At 45.1% G+C, this 21,449-nt stretch overlaps 1 protein-coding gene across 3 annotated transcripts in view; it reads left to right on the plus strand.

Moving 5' to 3' along the window:
- The first annotated feature begins 247 nt into the window (after positions 1 to 247).
- The window catches only part of LOC142589057 (uncharacterized), a 49,754-nt gene continuing 28,552 nt past the window's right edge, over positions 248 to 21,449 (plus strand). Inside the window, exon 1 of one of the 3 annotated variants that reach the window (XM_075700848.1) lies at positions 248 to 429. In XM_075700848.1, coding sequence (XP_075556963.1) covers positions 370 to 429 — 60 coding nt within the window. In that variant the 5' untranslated portion in view covers positions 248 to 369. The other 2 variants (XM_075700847.1, XR_012829803.1) reach the window with 2 other exon arrangements.

Genomic DNA, 21,449 nt, shown 5'->3' on the forward strand with positions numbered 1-21,449 from the left:
ATTGCTTTCCCACCACGTCATCTTTGTAATGCTGCAGTCGTCATCGCGCCTAATAATAACGCAATACCAAGAACCCCACAAAGAGTTACGCTTAAAAATAGAAGATTTCTAACCAAACCAAAATCCAAAATTGCATCGTTCCCGCTTTTAATTTCCAGATAGTGAAACATAAATATTCCATGCTACATGGAAGCCATGGCTGCAGTGTGCGCGAAAAGTGGAGACATATGACACGTAGCTTGGCATTGTGCTATAGGGAAAGTCAGAAATGAAACGATGATGCTTCTCTCGAGTAGACCAAACCACTATGTAGGATAAACGATGAAGGCTTCATTGTCGCGACAGCATTCTATGTTGTTTTAATTGGATATGCTTCATTGTGTAGCTGCGGACGCACTGTTGGGGCACACAAGTGATCACTTAACCGAGGTGCGTGGAGAAGCTTGTTGTAAGGTTATAGAATATCATTTGAAATGAAGTGTTAGCCCTCTGGGAAACCAAATGCTCGCGCATTGTTGGCTCTGGTACATGTGCGCTCGAGAAATGCGTCCTTCCAAACTGGCCTGGTTGACAGGTATGGTGGTTGCAATTAACGCTGTCACTCTTCAAGACCTCAAGAGTGTAAGTCTTGCTTTTGAAGTGTCCAAATGTGTGTCACAGAAAATTATTTAAGTGTTTATACTAAGTTCATGTGCTGTGCATTTGAAATTTTCTTTGCGTTGAGAGATGACCTCAAAGAGATGGGCTTATATGGACGTAAAAAGCATCTGACGCGCTTTTTAAATTAAATATCTACTAATTAGAAAAGTAAAAAAAAATAGTTTCCTGCGCAATCTGTTGTATATGTGTTGATCTTACGCACAAATGAGATATCATCCAAAATTCCTCGAAATTTCAATATGACGGTGCGATTTCTCATGTTCTTTGGGAAAATATAGGTGTAAATATTGAATTCAGTTTCAAACCAAAAACCAAACCGAACCAAAAGCGTAATAAAGCAGTTAGCATTTAGCTTATCTGCCTGTATCAGGTTCCGCACAAATGTTCCATTGATAATTTTTGTTATCGCCTGTAAAGAACGCAGTGAGCGTCAGGACTGTTCAACAAATATTAAAGAAAAAACAAGCGTTAAATGAAGGCACGCAGGGCAGTGGTAATTGGAGATCTATTGGTGAAGCCTTTCTTCTGCAGTTAGGGGCGATCCCAGGCAGTGTTTCCTCTCATTTTTAGGGGGCGGGTTGAACGGGTAGCTTTTTCACATGAAATATGGACCGCATGAACTAAAGCAAGCCTCCACGGAATCAACGGCAGACATGATCCGCTGAAAAGTTCAAAGGCTGCATGGTCATACATTAACTAAGGCAACTGCTAATTCTCCATCGTATTGCACGAGCGTGCAATGCCTGTCTTTAATTCATTGATGCAAAGCTAAGAAATACCCAAACTTTGGATTTCGAGTAGTTCGCGAACGCAGCAGACAGGCCACTATTACGAATTGTTTATATAACCTATCATCTATTCAGCTATCAGCGCTTGTCCTGTGTCCTCCGTTGTCCGTGTTTTTTTGGCGCTGTTTCAAATATGAATGAACCTTTCCGTTATCTTTTGTAAGGCCATGCAGGTCAATAGCATGGGAAATATCTCGCCGCCTGATTGGAGCAGGCAATCCTGAGGCTTTTGCAGAAAAGGTTGTCACAGAGACGTGCATATTCATTACGTAGATGGTGTTTTAACGCGAAAGCATTAGGAAACCCGAGTCACAGAAAATCCGGCGAAAATCTTTTTCGAACCACGCATAACCAGGACCTCTGTAAGACGCAATGAATTTACTTAACTAATTGAATTTCTCAAGCTAAAATACGCTCAAAAATCGCAAACTTCGAATCATATACAGCCTGATAGCTCTGGGATTGTAATTTGAGTGTAAGTGAAAACATGATTCTGTAACGTGGATACACTAAAAACCACTTTACCAGCATTGCTGCACTGCATAGACGGCCGATGGCGTCCGCCATTTGCGCGCGCTGGCGCTCAAATATCTCGGAGTCCACGCGGTGGCGCGCCTGCTTCCTTGAAACACTTCCAGATGGCACTCGCCTCCGCCGCATCGCAGCCCATGAGAGAGGCTGCGTTTGTACCAGAACACCCGGCTTCGTGGATAGCGTTCGCCGCGATCGTTTCCCGGTAAAATTACGGTTACATAGCTGCAGTTGCCGGAAAGCGTGAGAAGTAGTCAGGGATGTTTGAATGCTATTGCGCTCCAGTCTTGAAAGCGAAGCTTAAGCGTCCTCCAAATGTTTAGCTTGCCGCAAAATAAAGCAGTGTTTGAAGTGCTGTGAGCACACGCGCAAAAACCGGCGCATGGTCACAGTGACACTAGCCATTGACAACATCAGACTAGAAATGGTCAGATAGTTAGACGTTCTGATACAGAATGGGAGATGCTTAACTGTTTTCTTGAGCTCTTCACTGGGAGGACCGCAATCAGCGCTGTCCACCAAAAGAAAGGGCAGTCACTTGTGCGAACTATTGTTTATACTCGAAAACTTCTTGATCAGAAAGATACATCCTGCAATAAAATTTCAGTGCTAATATTTTTCTTTCATAAGGATCGACTATTCTGTATGAGATTTTACTACCCGACATTCACAGTTACGCGAATAGCACATAGAAGTACCACAACAGTAGATGTAAGACACATGTGTAAGCAAGTGTGATTATATAGTAGAATCTTGATGACACGAACTTTAGGCACCTCAGACAAGAATCACGTTATCAAAATTCACTGTGATATGTAGCGAGTCACAAGCATCACACGGTAGTGGACGCTATAGGTTTTGTTTATTTAGATCTGTCACCTTCGGCAGCAGACATTTTTCGTGTACTTCTGATTGGTCATTGCACTTTTCTTCAGCTATCCTTATCTAGGGCACAGATCACGAAAAGCTAAAGGTTCAATGACATGGCCATTCAACTATTCTAATCTTAATATCTTAATTTGAAGTATGGGGGCTAACAATCAGCAAGCATTTAACTAGAAATTTATATTCATACTGCTGCTTGTAAACTCTTCCCCCCAACCACGACCGTCAATTTATCGTAGCTGGTGTGATGCTCAATATTACACGCGAGCACTAGGGTGTCTCCTGCTCCAAAAAATTCAAAACAACTAATGTATTGCTTTCGACTCCGGGCGCTTTGGCACCCAATGCAACCGCAAGAGTGTCGTGGATGCATTGAGTCCAAAATTACATAACCTGAGCTACCGTGGTTGCTTAGTGACTATGGTATTGGGCTGTTCAACAAGAAGTCGCGGGATCAAATTCCTGCCAAAGTGGTCGCATTTCGATGTGGGTGAAGTCCGGAAGTGGTCGTGTACTTAGATTCGAGTGCATGTTAAATAACTTCAGGTGGTCTAAATCTCTAGAAGTCACTATGGCGTGCCTCAATATCAGCTCGTAATTTTGCCTCGTAAAATGCCATTATTAAATTTTAATTGTATTACTCACCTACATAAAACAACTCGGCTTCATCCCCGAGGTTAACAGGTGAAAAGGCAGCTACGTGTAAACCACGCACGTTGGCCATACAAAAGCGATAATTTGGTGACTTGCCACATCCGCCAGAGTGCTGTGCGGTACAACTACAATAGAACATTATGTATAAATTTTCACGGTACCAAATAGCCTCAAATTTGGCCTGCTTGTTGTGATAAGCTTATAGTTTACCCTCCGCAATAAAAGCCATGCTCGAAAGTTTGGTCTCATGAAAGTGTCAGGACCTGGCCCCTGTTTCCCTTGATCTACCATACCAATACTTGCAGTAAACCGCCGCGAGACCTTTCGAACTCCGCGGGTCTCCTAAAATATAATCGAAAATCGATTTCATACGGGGATTTTCCAACTGCATGGTAATTCCGTTCTTTAACAAATATGTGATACCTCACGGAGGCTTCGCAATTTATATCCTCTGCAGTTCGGTAGTTACAAGTCATACCAAAGCAGAAGAATTATACGGAATCATTTCATTCGGCATATCATAATATTTATGATCACCTCAAATATCGCATAAATATGACTATACCTAATGGCATGCCGCTATGGTTTATTCGAAGGTAAATCAAGTCTTCAGATAAGGGCAAGAAGAACCGAGCAGCTTTCTAAATTTTGCATTGAATATGACCGCCCTTAATATGCCTCGAAGAACGATGCACGAGGCGACGTGTGGAACCGTCATTGCAAGGATAAGTCGTTTTCGTCATAGAATAAAGCGTTTTGCTTGGATGAAACTGGATAAAAGTCGTCGAAAGGAGCAGCGTTAATTAAGAATACACGTCTGTACAAATACAAAGTTATGAGAATGAGGTTTCCTTCCACATCTACGACTTGAAGTCCCCAATGAAAACCTTGTGCTCAGGCGCATGCAGACCTCTATCGCTTACTTGGAAAGCAAACGCCAGAGAAGGACGTAGTTCAAATGATGTAGTTCTGGGTCTCTGTTTCGTTTGACTTTGCCTAAAAAAAAACAATGACGAGCGAGCTCAAGCATCTGCTATATATAGTGGACACTTTCTAAGGAGCTAGCCATTGCTAAGTATGTATTCTCGATGAAAGTCAACGCTCAGTATTGTGATATTTAAATCGACATGAAGGTCCAAGACAACTTTTCTCCATAGAAGGGTTTGTTGGATTCCGTGGGATGGAATTCAGATATAATTTTCCAAGAATAACGAATGAGCGCATCATGGGCACATGCTTCACTGGCTTCAAGAAATCAAGCAGATTCTTTTTCCGTGGGTGACATCGTCACATTTGCCGCTTGGTTCGAAAACCACATGTGTTTATTAGCCACAGTACCGGAGAAAATCAGGTTACGTAGATTCCCACAGAAACTATAATTAGCTGAGTCTTAAGAAGGGAGTGGCATTTGCCCCTCAAAGGCAAACGCACGCGAGCCTCCTCCAACGGGCGCGCACTCTAGACTGACGTCATGAGTCGCACGGCTGGTGCCGTGGCCGACGGAGAACTTGGCATCTCGAGTGTCGAACTGCGCCGAGTCGGATCAGTGGGACTATTTCTTTAGCTACGGACGCGTTGGCATGTCGCGCTTCGGTCATCTGGGCAGGACCTCTCCTGCCCTCTTAAGGTTTACACGAGTTTTGCAAAGTGACCGTCCTTTTAGACGAAGCTGCTGCGGTGCTGCCGTAGCTGTTGCCGCGGTTGCAAAATATAATCAAATTGCGCGGTTTTACGTGCCAAAACCATAATCATATTATGACCCACGCCGTACTGGAGGACTTTGCATTATGTAGGCCACAGGTGAAACAAAGAAAATTCAGGCCGAACCAGTCATTTCGTGGCGGACTAACCGACGAAGCTGTCGATCAGAGACCCAGCAACTATGACCAAACTCGCCGTGCATAAACATTTGCTTGAATTTAGAATTCGGATTCGTGAAACTTGGAGGAGGTGGCAATTCGGGCTTCGACCGCATGGTCCCAGAGTCGAACGACCCAGACTGACGCATGCGAGAGCCCTCCAGTGCGCGAACTTCATTAATCGGTAGCTTGCGCTCGACAATGTCGATTAGACCCTCGCCGCTGCTTTAGGTGTCGTTCTGCGGAGGTAAAATCAAGAACCCTATTTCGCCCTTAAGCACGGGCACGTAGTCGTTGATTATAGTCGCGTCTCTGCTGTCAACGCCTCTTCCCGTGCTCGGCTTCTTCTTTGGCCGTGTCCACAGTGTCTTACCATCTTTCTCATTTTTGTTGGCGCTGCAATTTCTGCACTGTTCCAGCTCTACAATGCACAATCCGGATCTTACACACCGCGGCGGCAAGCACGGTGCACACGCCCCTGCTTTTGTGCCGCAACTTCCCCGCCGCCATTGTATTGGGGGCAGTCGACAGCACACGCAGCCGGCAGCAACGGCGGCCAGCGCGGGTGTGACGCAGGTGGCGACGCGCAATGAAATGGTTTTTCCTTTCTTTCCTGTCCGCCGTACTGTCTTTCGTTCTCCCCTACTCGGTACTCGATCCACCATATTTTTGTTCACTTTACGGACGCCAGCCAGCACCGATACACCCCCTACGAGACCACGCAGCGCCACCATCTTTTTTGTCAAGTTTACGGATGTTAGCCAGCCGAGATAACCCCCCTCAACCTTCAGCTCATGCAGCGCCGCATACTTTCTTGCTGGCTTTACTAAACAGGCTTGCCGCAGGAACGGGTGCCTAAGAGAGGGACTCAGAAAATAAGTCGCCTTTGCTTGAGTTTGGCAGCCACCATCGATTGCCAACTAGTGGCCCTAAAACATTCACATGTTCGTAGTTTGACTTAGGTCTCTAATAACGACCCCTCAGAGTTAGGAGAAAATCCAATAAAAATACAGAAGTCTGTAATTTCACTCGATGGCAGCCCGAAAATGCGCTCTGATGTTTGCCGTAAATTTAAAATATTTGCTGTAAATTCTCGAAAGGTGTCTTTTAATGAAGGAGTCTCTTACACTAAGCATTCTTCGTCATTGCAGTATCTTTGTCATATAAAAACGGTTCTCTATTACCTTTAGACACTTACCGCTTTACTAGTTACCTTTCAGTTCACCGGGTATAGATTATATATGCAGCAAGAAAAACTGACAACATGCCGCAGTTACAAAGATTGTTGGCACTAAAAGCAAAGCAACAGTTGATGCGCACATAAAAATATACAAGCCCTGCTTTGCTGTATATTAAAAGCATTTCTAGTTCAAGACAGAAAGATCGGTATCAGTCTAAAGAAGTCAACGTGCAAACCATTTGAAAACAAAATAATAAAGATTGCATGTCAAGGCAAACGATGGTGGCATAAGCTAATATGCTGAATATGTGACAAGATAAGAAGTAACTGGTTGCACAAAACAGTTTGCTAGCACTGCTGAACAAAAATGCATTTAGGGTTATTGTTTGAGTATTGACATAGTGTATACGCAGAAAAATAGCAGGATGCTTACGAAATTGAACAGGGAGTATACGCTTTCAAGCATAAAGACTTTTTGCGCAGTGGGCTCGTACAATGTGACAGCACATATTCATGGAAATCTGGTTCTGGACAAAAATATTTCGCCCTAAAATGTTGAAACCTTTCTATGATCTGATGCTCAGTCTTTTGCACATTTCGTTGCCCATTGGTACTGCTTTTGATATTGTGCCTTGAAGCTATTCTTCCCCAAGGAACGGTTTAGAAGGAAAAAAACAAATATAAAGTAAACCTGAAGACTACGTTTTCAAAACTGCGGAATAACTGGAAATATGGTCATATTTCAGGTCTTGCTTAGCGAGACCGATAAACGTGAACAATGCCCATAGAGAGGCCCAAGCTTTGCAGGTAACATACAGACACCGGATACGTACACAACATCTGACTCAAAGCGCAGGAACAATGCCAGTACTTCAAGGATGCCGAAGGCGAAAATTCAAGGAGCGGGAAAGAAACTCTATTCCAATATACACATACAAAAAGCTGCGATTTCCTCTTTTTAGCCGCTATTTCTTGCAGCTAAGCAGCTGTTTCATTGGACACCTGCTTCAAACTATTGAGGTTTCTTTCCTAAGTTGAATTGCCGATCGCAATAATGCAAATCGCCTTCTGGCATGATGCCTAATAATGTCCGAATTAGGCCATGAATACTGGTGGTGCTATTGCGAATAGGTTGATACTTATTTTCCTTAAGACATATATAGAGCCGATTGCTGGACATATGAGCACTGGTGGCTGTGGTCTGAACCAACTAGCAGAATAACAAAATAGTAGCACAGCCTGGTCGTTTGATTTAGGTTTGTCCAGCGCTACAATGGTAATGGTGATTTGAACTAACATGTCGCTGCTGCCTTTGGACATGTGACATCGATATTGTTTAACGACAGCTATAAAAATTTACTATGATCTATAACCGGCTGATAGAATGTGCTCTCTGCATAGTGCCTAAAGAGAATTTACTACATTGCATGTGAAAAACTAGGCAAAAATTCCAGTTTTGATGGAATTCATTTTGCGCAAGAACTTTCAATTAGTTTTAAGGGCCTTTCAATATATTATCACGAGCCACTTCCTCAGACTAACGAAGAAGACGATGTTGGCCGGGAAATTTCGTGTGTTCAGCCATCTTGGTCATTCCTGTAAATTGTCTCTGCTTTTTATCATCAATTTGACGCGCCGTCACACATTGCTGGAGCCGCGGGATACTCATCCCACACGAGAGAGCTCCGAAGCGGTCGGTGGTGTGGTGCAACCACCATGGCAGACCAGCCGGAATCTGCGTCTCCGCCGCGGACCACGACTGTTTTAGCCCACCCTCGAAACCCTGGAAGGTTCAACGGAACCGATGACACCGACATTGAAAAATTGCTGAAACAATACGAGCGGGTGAGCGATCACAATCACTGAGACCTGACGCTCATGCTGCTGAATGTGACCTTTTATCTGAGCGATACGGCACAGTTGTATAACAATCATGAGGTGGAACTTGGGAGCTGGGATTCACTTAGGCAAAAGGGGGCTCTGTGAATTGTTCGGTAAAGCCTCCAATTGCAAAATTGTTGCGAGGAAGCAGTTGTCAGCTCGAGACCAAACGTCCATGGGATGGTACCTGTCGTGCATACAGGATGGGCTGGCGCTGTGCCGTAAATCTGACAGTCACACGCCAGAGTCTGGCAGGGTTGGTAACGTCTTGAAGGGGATAGTGGACGACGCATTCAATCTGTTTGTGCGAAGAAAGTGTGTTACCGTCGATGCCGTGACCGAAGAGTGCCAGCGCTTCCAGCCGGCCAAGATTCGTCGTATTGAACGACCATTCGCCCAGTTTCCCAGCAGCGCCGCGACGTCTTCGTGTGCAGAGCGGCCGCCATCTCACTTTTTACCACCACTGGCCGAATTGACTAGGATTGTCCGCCGCGAGATCAAAGCGATGGCTCCAGCTGGCCTCTTTGCTAACTCTAACGCCGGCGACTCGAACGGACCAGCGGTTTCATTTGTCCAAATAATCATACGTCTTTCTTTCGTTAGCAAAAGTACGCTCCGCGATCTCAGAAACCTGCTGATTGGGGAACTGAATGCGATCGACCTATCTGATTTAACTGCCACCGTGCCGAGCACACTGCTTGCTACTGTAACAACCGCTGGTCGTTTCCGTGATGTACTCCATCCTTTCCCCATGTTCTATACTTTCCCCATACCAACCCTTTTGAGCCACCGTCTACGGTGCATCCTTAGAATCTTGACGCTCCTACAAATGGCCCAGCCGCTCGGCCTCACCTAGAGGTCACCACTACTCGCGTTCGCACTTTTCCTCCGTCCGTCCTTCCGACCCCCGCCACCTCGCCGTGCGACGTCGTCTGGCCACTGTGGCTCCTTCACGCCGAAAACCTAGACGATTCAGAGCGCGGAGGTAACACTGCATGCACGACTCCGCCCCAAAAATAATCTAGTTGCTTTGCCGACTCGACGATATATGCGGGACGTGTAGGCTGATGGCGTGACCATCTCTGCACTTCTGGACACCGGGGCTCCTATTTCTCCGGAGATCCGGTCTTCGCCGTCGTCTAAAGAAGGTGGTAACACATGCTGTATCTCGTGTTGTAAGAGCGGCCGATGTAGGAATTGCCGCCGCCCTTTGAATGTGCACTGCCCGGATCACCATCGACTATCACCAAACTTCTACTTGATTTGGTGTTCTTGAGCAATGTCCTTATTGCGTTATACTTGGAATGAATTGTCTAACAACTTATTCTGTTGTAAAACTGCGCGACTAGCCTCCTGCAGCTGAAACTACCTCACCTAGCCGATGCTGCAAGCACGCCTTCAGCCCGTCTCTGCTCTTTCGGCGATGTGTGCATGCCCCCACCCCTCCAAGCCGCGATGTCTATCTCCATGATGTCGAGCCCTCCGGTAACTGTTGGCAATTACGTGCTGACCCCCGTGAAAGATGTTCTGCTCACCAGAAACGTCACCGTGGCCAACGCCCTCGTGACTGTAACCGATAGTCGCATCTGCATTCACGCTATAAACTTCCGCGCGTCTCCCCAACTGATTCAAGCTGCCATGTCGCTCGCCGCCATTACTGCAGTCGAAGACTGCTAAATTTGCTTGTTGGATCCTACCAGTCCCTTCAGGTCATCATTCATTTGTTCCACAACCAGTTACCCGCGCGTTGCCTTTCTCAAGATGATCCCTTGTGACCTGTCTCCTGCTCAAGCTACCGACCTTCGCCACTTCCTGGAATCATATCATGACATTTTCGACTTAAACGGTCGTTCTTTGAGTCAAACTTATATTGTCCAGCATCGAATCAACACAGAGGACGCGACCCCTATCCGCCTCCGTCCCTATCGTGTCTCAATCGCCGAATGTCAGGTGATAACACGAAGCTGACAAAATGCTCACAAAGGGTTATCGAACCTCCTTCCAATTTATGGGCGTCCCCTGTGATGCCATACAAAAACAAAGGCGGCAGCTGGCCCTTTAACGTTGACTACCGACACTTAAATAAAATCGTGCGCAAGGACGTTAACCCACAGTTCCGAATCGATGATGCTTTGAGTGCCTATACGGAGCCACGTACCTATCCTCCATCGACCTGTGTATAGATACCTAGTATCATATGCCCATTGACCCAAGTTGTCTATTCTGTCCGGTCTCCTGTGCCTCATATCCAGTGACACATTTTCGTTTTATCCGCAAAACATTACCTACGAATTAAGCAGAAGGGGCACAGCGTGCTCCTGGTTACAATATGCACGTTCCCAAATTGTGCGATTATGTCGGTAAAGTTAAACAACGTGTTCCTTCTGGGAGGTAGCCTCTTCACAATCAGGATGATCATGTTCAATACAGAACAGACTGGAAGAAAAGGTTTTTAATTGAGTAGAGATACGAACAGTCGAAGAGACATTAAGTAATCAAGGAGTACAGACCGCTTACGCAAATATCTTGGAAACTATCTACAGAGATTCCACAGCTGCCTTAATTCTACACAAGAAAAGCAGGAAGATACCTATAAACAAAGGGGTCAGACAAAGAGACGCAATCTGTCCAACACTGTTCACTGCATACTTGAAAGAAGTGGTCAAGCTATTAAACTGGGAGGGCAAGGGAACAAGTGTTCGGGATCGCCAGTCCGCTTCTATAGTCTCTACAGGAGTACGTTTATCTAGGCCAATTGTTCACAGGCAACCGCGATCATGACAAGGAAATTCATAGAAGGATAAAAGTGAGTTGCATCGCATATGGCAGGCATTGTCAGATCCTGACTTGAAGCTTACCATTATTATTCAAAAGGAAGGTGCTGACATATATGGCAGAGACTTGGAGAGGGACAAACAAGCTTGAGAACAGGTTAAGAACCGCGTAAAGAGCGATGGAACGAAGAAAGCTATGCCTAACATTAACAGACAGAAAGAGGGCAGAATGGATCATAGAGCGAACGGGTATAGCCGATATTCTAATTGACAATAAGAGAAAAAAATGGAGCTGGGAAGGTCATGTAATGCGCAGGTTAGATAATCGTTGTACCATTAGGCTTACAGAATGGGCACCAAGAAAAGGGAAGCCCTGTCGAGGACGGTAGAAGACTAAGTGGTGCGATGACAGAAAATGCGCGTGTGCTAGTTGGAATCGGTTGGCTCAGCAAAGAGGTAAGTGGAGATCGCAAGGAGAGGCCTTCGTCCTGCAGTGGTCATAAAATAGGCTGATGATGAAAATGAGACTGGAAGAGCAGAGGTAAAGTTGAACTTTGCAACCGCTCCATATTTTCTAGCGCCAGGCAATTGAGGATAAGTAAAAGGAGTAGCATACTACACTGCCAGAGAGCTCGATTACAAGCATACTGTGTAACTTATATGAAGTACGGAGTGTCAGTGGTGGGCCAGCAAAAATTATTACAGGTCATACGAAAGAACATAGATCAATACTATCCTCAGGGCGAGAAAGCGAGCGCGAGCCAAAATGCCTGCTTGCCTGTCCGATAATTCCCTGAAAGAAATCCTATCTTGCAACGGTGCACAACCAGCCCAGTTGTGCTTCAAGTCAATCCAGGCCCTGTTATTCCAAAATATATACCCAATTTTTAATTTTACGGTTGTGGTTTGCATTTGTTTACAACTGCTTCCCAGTAATCCAATAGTGCAAATTTATGAAACACGTGCGCAATTCTCCCTGGTAATTACTGTGCCTGAATATATGGCAAACTATGGTAAATAAATAATAAGCATTCGCTAGTTGGTTTCTGGTATTATGGAACATCCCTTACTGGAAACAAAATTACGCTAGTCGAAATAGTAGGAGTCAGCACCAAGTTTAAATAGCCTGACTAAGCAATGATTGGCTAAGGAAACTTCAGGAATTCTGTTGATACGTGGGTATTACGTTAAATTATTAAAACTAGGTTCCACAGTTTTTAAAACAACACCGCAACTCGCGAAAGAAATGGACGCATCATGTTATATAGCTAAAATATCTTAGATTGACCATTTTCGCGAAGCAGTGTGTTCTAGAAGAAACGAGGGGGTGCTTTCGGCGGCGCGCCGCACGTCAGCTCAGCGAGCATTATTGCATACACAATATTGCATTACTTTTCCTTTAAAACAAAGTGGCAGTATATTCCGACCAAGTGTGAGGTAAACGCTGACTCACGTCACAGACGCAGGGCAAGATCACTCTGCGACACGAAACAGCCACTAACTACAAGGACTTGTTCCTAGAGACAAACACTGGATGAACTTAGGTGGTCGACACCCCTTCATCGTCAACCTATTTTTCTTTTATATTCACTGGAGGACTAGGCCTCTCACTGGATATCTTCAAATGCTATTGTCTTGCGCAAGTAGATGCCAACTTGCGCCTGCGAATCTCCTAATTTCATCCCTCACTTCATTTTCAGCCACCCTCGACTGCGTTTTCCTCCCCTTGGCAACTTTTTTGCAACTTGAATGGCCCGCTGCTTATCTGCCTTACGCACATGCCTTGCCCAGCTTTATTTTAAAGGCGAGAGCCTTAAGTGGCTGATGGCTCAGAAAGTCCCGTGTCCGTCATTGCCGAAACTTGACTGTTTGCTGTTATGGCAGACAAATTCACTGGCCCCAAAATTGATGGTGCCACCCAGGACCATTGGCAGAACTCGAACTCAGTACCTTTGGTGGCAGTCGAACTCACTACCATCGGTGGGAGTCCAACCCACGACTTCTGATGATAATTAAACCACTCGAACCCACGACCTTTGGTGGGAGTCGTACCCTCGAGCTTTGTTGAGACCACAATTACATGGCACCATATTCATCATGTCACCATTGACGTCGAACCCACGTCGTTAGGTGTTATTCGGGCGAAGGTAAACAAGGCACAGGTACTTAAGATTGAGCAATTAAGGCCCTTAAGCCCACGACCTTTTATGGGAAGGATACCGCCAAGCTTTGGGGGGACCAACATTCAATGGCACCAAAATTGATAGTGCCACCACTGATAGACGAACCAATGATCACTAGTGTTATTTATGGAAATGTTATTTAGGCACTCGAAGCCACCTTTGGTGGGAGTGAAAATCACGGCCTGTAGTGTTAAGACAAAGTTAATTAATGTCCTCAAACCCAAAGTCGTTGGTGTTAAGACGAATTAAGGCAGAGTTATTAGGATATACTTAATTAAGACACATGAACCCACGGCCTTTCGTGTTAAGTCTCTCGAACCCACGACATGGGGTTTATTCAAGGCGCGTGTTTTTAAGCTACAGTTAAGATATTCGAACCCACTACCTATGCTGGGTGTTGAACCCGCGAAGGTTAGTCTTAATAACAGCAAATATTATTGCAGCGGTGCAGCGGTGGCGTAGAGGGAGAGCATCCGACTCGCGCGCAAGAGGACCGTGGTTCGAATCCCGGTGCCGCGTAATTCTCCACCAGGAAAAATAATAACTAAATCCGCGTGTAGATAAAATTGCATGAACAGGCCTGGAGTGCGGCCTGATCCTGGTGACAAGAACCGATAACGCACTCCCTCATCAGAGCAGGATTGGTCACCCTGGTGCAGTACTTGGCCACAACATCCTACATCCAGTCATGATGACCAGGAAGTAGAAAGCTTCTATGAAGACGTGGAATCGGCAATGGGTCAAGTCAAAACAAAATACACTGTACTGATGGGCGACCTCTATGCCACGGTGTGCAAGAAGCAGGCTCGAGACAAGTCAGTGGCGGAATATGGTACAGGGCGTAGGAATAGGAGGGGAGATTTACTAGTAGAGTTTGCAGTACGGAATAATATACGGATTATGAATGCCTTCTTCCGTAAGCGGGACAGCCGAAAGTGGACGCGGAGGAGCCAGAATTGCGAGACTAGAAATGAAATAGAACTCATAATCTGCGGTATCCCTGACATCATACAAGATGTGGGCGTGCTCGGCACGGTGCGATGCAGTGACGATAGGATCGAAAGAACTCGAATGAGCCTAGACTTGAGGAGGGAACTGAAGAAAGTGGTACATAAGAAGCCTATCAATGAGTTAGCAGTAAGAGGCGAAATACAGCCATTCCGGATCAAGCTACAGAACAGGTATTCGGCTTTAACTCAGGAAGAGGACCTTAGTATTGAAGCAATGAACGACAATCTCATGGCCATCATTAAGGAGTATGCAATAGAAGTCGGTGGTAACTCCGTTAGGCAGGATGCCAGTAAGCTGTCGCAGGAGTCGGAAGATTTGATCAAAACACGCCAATGCATGAAAGCCTCTAACCCTACAGATAAAATAGAACTGGCAGAACTTTACAAGTTAATCAACAAGCGTAAGACAGTGGACTTAAGGAAGTATAATATGGATAGAATTAAACATGCTCTCAGGAACGGAGGAAGCCTAAAAGCAGTGAAGAAGAAACTAGGAATCGGCAAGAATCAGATGTATGCGTTAAGAGACAAAACCGGCAATATCATTACCAATATGCATGAAATAGTTGAAGTGGCTGAGGAGTTCTAAAGAGATTTATACTGTACCAGTGGCACCCACGACGATAACGGAAGAGATAATAGTCTAGAGGAATTCTAAATCCCAAAGGTAGCGCCGGAAGAAGTAAAGAAAGCCTTGGGAGCTATGCAAAGAGGGAAAGCAGCTGGGGAGGATCAGGTAACACCAGATTTGTTGTAGGATGGGGGGCAGGTTGCTCTAGAAAAATGGCCACCCTCTATACACAATGATTCATGACGTCGAGCGTAACGGAATCTTGGAAGAACGCCAAGATAATCTTGATCCATAAGAGAAGGGACGCCAAGGACTTGAAAAATTACAAACCGATCAGCTTACTGTCGATTGCCTGCAAAGCATTTGCTAAGGTAATCGCAAGTAGAATCAAGAACACCTTTAACTTCTGTCAACCAAAGCACCAGGCAAGATTCCGTAAAGGCTACTCAACAATAGACCATATTCGCACTAATTATTAGGTGATAGAGAAATGTACGGTATATAACGAACCCTTATATATAGCTTTAATTGATTACGAGAAAGCCTTTTATTCAGTCGAAACCTCAGCAGTCATGGAAGCATAACGGAATTAAGGTGTAGACGAGCCTATGTAAAATACTGAAAGATATCTATAGCGGCTCCACGGCCACCGTAGTCCTCCATACAGAAAGCAACAGAATACCAATAAAGAAGGGCGTCAGGAAGAAGATATGGTCTCTCCAATGCTATGCTCAGCGTGCTTACAGGAGGTATTCAGAGACCTGGATTGGGAAGGATTGTGGACAAGAGTTAGTGGAGAATACAATAGTAACTTGCGATTCTCTGATGATATCGGCTTGCTTAGTAGCTCAGGGTACCAATTGCAATGCATGCTCACTGACCTGGACAGGAAAAGCAGAAGGGTGGGTCTAAAAATTAATCTGCAGGAATCTAAAATAATATTTAACCGTCTCGGAAGAGAACATCAGTTTACGATAGGTATCGAGGCACTGGAAGGTGTAATTGAATACATCTACTTAGGGCAGGTAGTGGCCGCGTATCCGGATCATGAGACTGAAATAATGAGAATAAGGCTGCGCTAGCGTGCGCTCGGCAGGCATTCTCATATCATGAACCGCAGGTTACCAGTATCCCTCAAGAAAAGAGTGTATAACAGCTTTGTCTTACCAGTACTCACGCACGGGGCAGAAACATGGAGGCTTACGAAAAGGGTTCTACTTAAATTGAGGACGACGCAACCAGCTATGGAAAGAAGAATGTTGAGTGTGACGTTAAGGGACAAGAAAAGAGCAGATTAGGTGCGGGAACAAACGCCAGTTAATGACATCTTAGTTGAAAGCAAGAAAAAGAAGTGCGCATGGACAGGACATGTTATGACGAGGGAAGATAACCGATGGTCATTGGTGGTTACAGACTGGATTCTATGAGGACGAAAGCTTAGCAGGGGGCGGCAGAAAGTTAGGTGGGCGGATGAGATAAGGAAGTTTACAGGGAAAACATGGCCACAATTAGCACATGACCGGAGTAGTTGTATAAGTACAGGAGAGGCCTTTGCGCTGCACTGGCGTAACCAGGCCGATGATGATGATGATGATGAATGCATCGCAGTGTGAATGTCAATAATTTAAATAATGTCTCGTGAGCCCGCAGGCTTTTACCTTCATCCTCTTTAGCGTATGCTAAAACGACTGTCAACGTTTTTTGTCTTTGGGTGATCTAGAACATCGACTATCCCCGTTTGCTCTCTGATCCACGCAACTACTTTCTGTCATTGAACGTTTGGCGTAAGGTATTTTCTTGCATATTTTTATCCGCAGTTATTAATTTGTTCTCGAGATTTTTTGATAACCTCCAAGTTTCTCCCTATATGTTACCACTGACAGATTCCAATGGCTCTACAAATTTCTTGCGATGACCGTGGTAAGCTCTTCGGAAAAAATTTTCAATGTCTGGCGCATGTATTTCAGCCCATTTTTATAATTTTGTAATTTTACTCCTCATGATTAGAGCGCATGTGGGTAATTCACCTAGATAAGCATACTCCTGTACCGACTAGAGGCTGACTGACGATCATAAATTCTGGTTCTTTTGTGAAGCTATACAACATTATATTTGTATTCTGCGCAACAATCATCAATCCTACCTTTACACTTTCTCGGTTAATATCCACACGATGATGTATTGTGGTTAGTGGTGCAAGGGCCAGATATGGCCAAAGAGCGACATGCAAGTGGTGATGTGGTGTCCATGATCTGTCAATTAGATTCACAGGTGTATGCAGTAGGTGGACGTTAGTTGACAGTAAAAGGGCTTAAATATCAAGCGCTGTAATGTTTGCAAATTAGATATGAAATAAAATAATGAACTACACAGTGTGGTACTAAGACTGTAATATATATGTTTCACATCGATAATATATTAAATGTAAAGGGTGAGAAACTAGCACTACCTCCTCACCAGAGCCCTTAAACGCAAGGCTGCGGAGGCATGTCCTCTACAAAACCTACTATCGCAGGAGGACCCTCTGGTGAGAGGGTGTGCTACGACATTCCTGGCCAAGACTTGTAGCACATCATTCAGATAATTTAGAACTGCCTTCATGTCGAATAATTGTTGCAATCATCCAATTATTGTTGGGTGTAGGGGGATAGGGTGTTCTAGGCTTGCGGAATGTGCTCTTCTCTTTCAGTTTCTGCTTTCCTGCACTCCACAAGTACGTGGAGGACAGTCAGCTTTTAACCTTATCTTTCACATCGTTTCTTGCGCCGCCCTTGAGTAGGTAATTCTGTGGTTCGAATGTGTGGCCTTATACGCAGTCAACAAAAGAATTCATCAGCTTTTCTTCATTTTATCGGGGGTGGTGCAATGCCTCATAGTGGCTTCATCAGATGGAGTTGGTTAGAAGTTTCGGCAACTCACAAGCGTTACAAATAGCACCTTAGATTTCAACGAATAAAGGACTTTAAGTCTATAGCGGTTACAGCTATGGAGGCAACAGAATCTCTTGTTGCCGTTGATGCAGCGGCTTCGTCTGCGAGCACCATTGGCCTCAATTCCTCTCTACCCTGGCACCGAGCGTATTGTTATATGCCGGTTAGTTCTGTATTTTGCACACAGTAGTGCATAACGATAGATAAATACTGGATTTTTACATTTACGAATCGACATAAGAGATCTAACGACACTTAGATAGTAAATATTATGAATTTTTATAACTTTCCTTACTTGATATGTTTCGTCACCGACAGTACTGCTTAAGCCTCAGCCGTAAATGTGCTCGTTTCAGTGTGCACAACGGCTGTTTCGGACAAAGATGGGCCCAGTGCTGCATAAGGAACACTGGCGTGCGATTAAGACGCGTCAGTCTAATGCTCGTGGCATTAGTACTTCGCCTGATGTTCTAGAAAGTGGGCTTGAATGTGTATCTCAATCGCATGCTTTGCTGCCTTCATACACGACTTGTCAAAGTCAAGAAGCTGCCACTGCCACGGTGGTAGCATGTTCGCTTCATGCAGTAGGAGACATGTAGGAGTGGCACACCCATTTCTTGGGACAATTACTAACATGAAGTGGAAAGGGCTCTCTGACTGAGCGTCGGTTACGAAATAGAGTGGCAGATGATGCGCCATTTATAGTCGAATAGCACAAATGCTGGCAGTTTGAACTTACTTTCCGGCAGTATGTAAAACTCCGATGTGCCCTTTGTAATTGTAGTGACCACTCATTTGATTAGATGTAGTGGCTGTGTATCGGGCTTGCTCTGAACACACCGGTCGCTACTCGTGTACCTAGTTTATGAAGCGTATCTAGAATCTTCAGAGCACTGGGTGCACCAGAGTTATAAACAACACTGTCGCAGTTAAATCGTGAATTTTAAGGTTCTCGTGGAAGTTGATGAGGCACTTCACATCACAACCCCATGCTGTGTGTGGCGGAAACTTGACTAGGTTCATTCTCTATAGGCATCTAGCCCTAAATAATTTAATGTGAGGAATGATTGTAAGTTCTGAATCAAAAATGATGAGGATAAATTGTTCTTCACTTTTTTAATTCGGCGGTAAAATGAGGTGCTATTTTTCAAACTGAGAAACGGGGAGAAATCGGCTTGTTGTTCTGAAAACATTCCGAAATACGTGTTTTTTCGGGTTATATCTAGAGATGTACTATACACTCAGTTTATTTGATCAGAAGGTATCACAGGCTTCTTAAGTCTAACGTGTTAAAATTGGTGTTTGTTTCAAGCTTGTAATCAGGGAGGAGGGGCCATCAGGGTCTATTAGTTAATACTCTCACAAATTTGGTGTTTGTTTTGGAATTAATCTCTAATAATGACAGCTAAGAGAATTGATAACTTCTAAAAATGAAACATTTTTATTCGCAAAAGCTGGTCATCAATTTTTTACACACCATTTTTTACATACATTATTATTGGCATGCGCTACATGTCGGTCTCCAGTCAAGACCTGTCCGCTTTTTAAACGTATCTTAGCTGGGAGAAATTTCTCGCGACATCACAGCTTCCATAAGCTCGGCACAACAATGTCAGTTCCGCATTTACTAGCCTAAGGTAGCGAGCGGTAGAGTCAATACTCAATGACTTTGACAGCTGTGTTTGTGGGGCTTGCTTCCAACAAGTACTGATTGAACTCCTCTGGAAGTTAATCTACAGTGTCGACTAGGCACATGAACAGAGGTCAGTCTTCATCAAATGACTGCCCCAACAGACGCGTCTAAAATGGATCCAGGATGGTTCACAAGTTCCACAAGGTTATCTGGTTTTCCTCATTGTCCTATACGTTCCTTTCAACATTGCAGTGCCATTTGTGGCGAGTTTCGTGCAGAACTCTTCACGTCATGTTTTTTTTACTAATGTGGTGCTATTCATGGGTAACATAGACAAACCAGCTCGGGCCTGATGGCTTTTACCGATCACCTACCGACCATCGATGAAAGTTCGCTGACAGTCTGCGGTTGCTTGACGTTTACCAGGTGATAAAAGGTGGGCATCAGAAGTTTTCCAATTTGAAGCGTTTTCTGGGCGTCTAAAAGGGGCCCCAGTGTGTCTCTCATCACTAATGCCTTCTCATAAAGAACTTCTTTTTCGGAAAGTATCACTCGAATAACTTCCACTTCGCTGACATCATGCGAGATTTCAGCAAGTTCCGTCAACGAGCTCCACATTTCTCCGTCAACCACAAGCTCTTGTTAGAACGACAGAAAGCTGAGCTAGTTGGTAAGGATTCATTATGCAAAAAAGAAGTGAGGTGTGCAGACAGGACACAAGAGTAGAGAAGTGGATGGCGTTCGTGTTGTCTACTTCTCTACTCTTGTGTCCTGTCTGCACGTGTCACTTCTTTTTTGCATAATGACTCTTGGTAGAAGCTTCCCATCTATTCGAGACAACCCTAGGTGGCTTCTTAGCATCAGGTCCAAAGAGTTCATTAGAAGTCGAAATTTCGGTGTACGTTGAGTAGAGCTTGCTAGCGTGCTTAAAGAAATGTGCCAAATTTGATCACTGCGGGTAGAACTGCTGAGAACGCAGTAGATGAATCGTGGCGGTGCTTTTGGCGCCAATAGTCCTGGGATGTGAACGAACGAGCAAGCTGGTGACATTCTTCGGCGTAAGCAGCAGCTCTAGAAACAGTCGTGCACTCCGAAGCATGTGGTCGGTAAGGCAGAATCGTGTTCATAGTGCATCAAAGTTTGTGTCCGAAAAGGAGAAAGAAAGGGGACAACCCAGTGGTACTTTGCGTGGCGGTATTGTAAGCGTAGGTTACGATAGGCAGAATGCGATCCCAATTCAAGTGGTCAGAGGAAACATACATGGCCAACATGTCGCCAAGGGTGCGGTTGAAACGCTCTGTCATCCCATTAGTTTGAGGATGATCTGCTGTGGTATTGCGGTGAATGATGCGACACTCCTTTAGCAATGCTGCAATGACGTCTGAGAGAAAAACGCGACCGCGGTGGCTCCGTAATTATCGAGGTGCTCCGTGGCGTAAAATCAGGTTTTGAAGGATAAAACTGGCGACGTCTTTTGCTGTGGCAGATGCTAGGGCTGAAGTTTCGGCGTACCGCGTGAGGTGGTCTATAGCAACAATAACCAAGAGATGGCCGCTTGCAGTGTTGGGAAGCGGACCGTATAGGTCAATGCCGACGCGGTCCAACGCGCGCGTGGGGCATGGTAAAGGTTGCAAGGGGCCGGTGGCATGTTGAGGTGGCGTTCTGCATCGTTGGCATATGAGGCAGAACCGGACGTACCGGTGAAAGACGCGGTACATACCGCACCAGTAGTACCGAAGCTGGAGGCGGGAGTATATCTTTAATACACCAGCGTGACCGCATTGGGGGTCGTTGTGGAACGTGGCGCAGAAGTCGGGGCGCAGCTGTCGGGGTATAATTGTAGTTGCGGCGGTACAGCAGGTTATCCCGCATGGTGAAGTGCGCGGCTTGACGACGGAGCGTCCGAGGAA

Source organism: Dermacentor variabilis, chromosome 7 (assembly GCF_050947875.1).
Source record: "Dermacentor variabilis isolate Ectoservices chromosome 7, ASM5094787v1, whole genome shotgun sequence".
NCBI classification, from domain to species: domain Eukaryota; kingdom Metazoa; phylum Arthropoda; class Arachnida; order Ixodida; family Ixodidae; genus Dermacentor; species Dermacentor variabilis.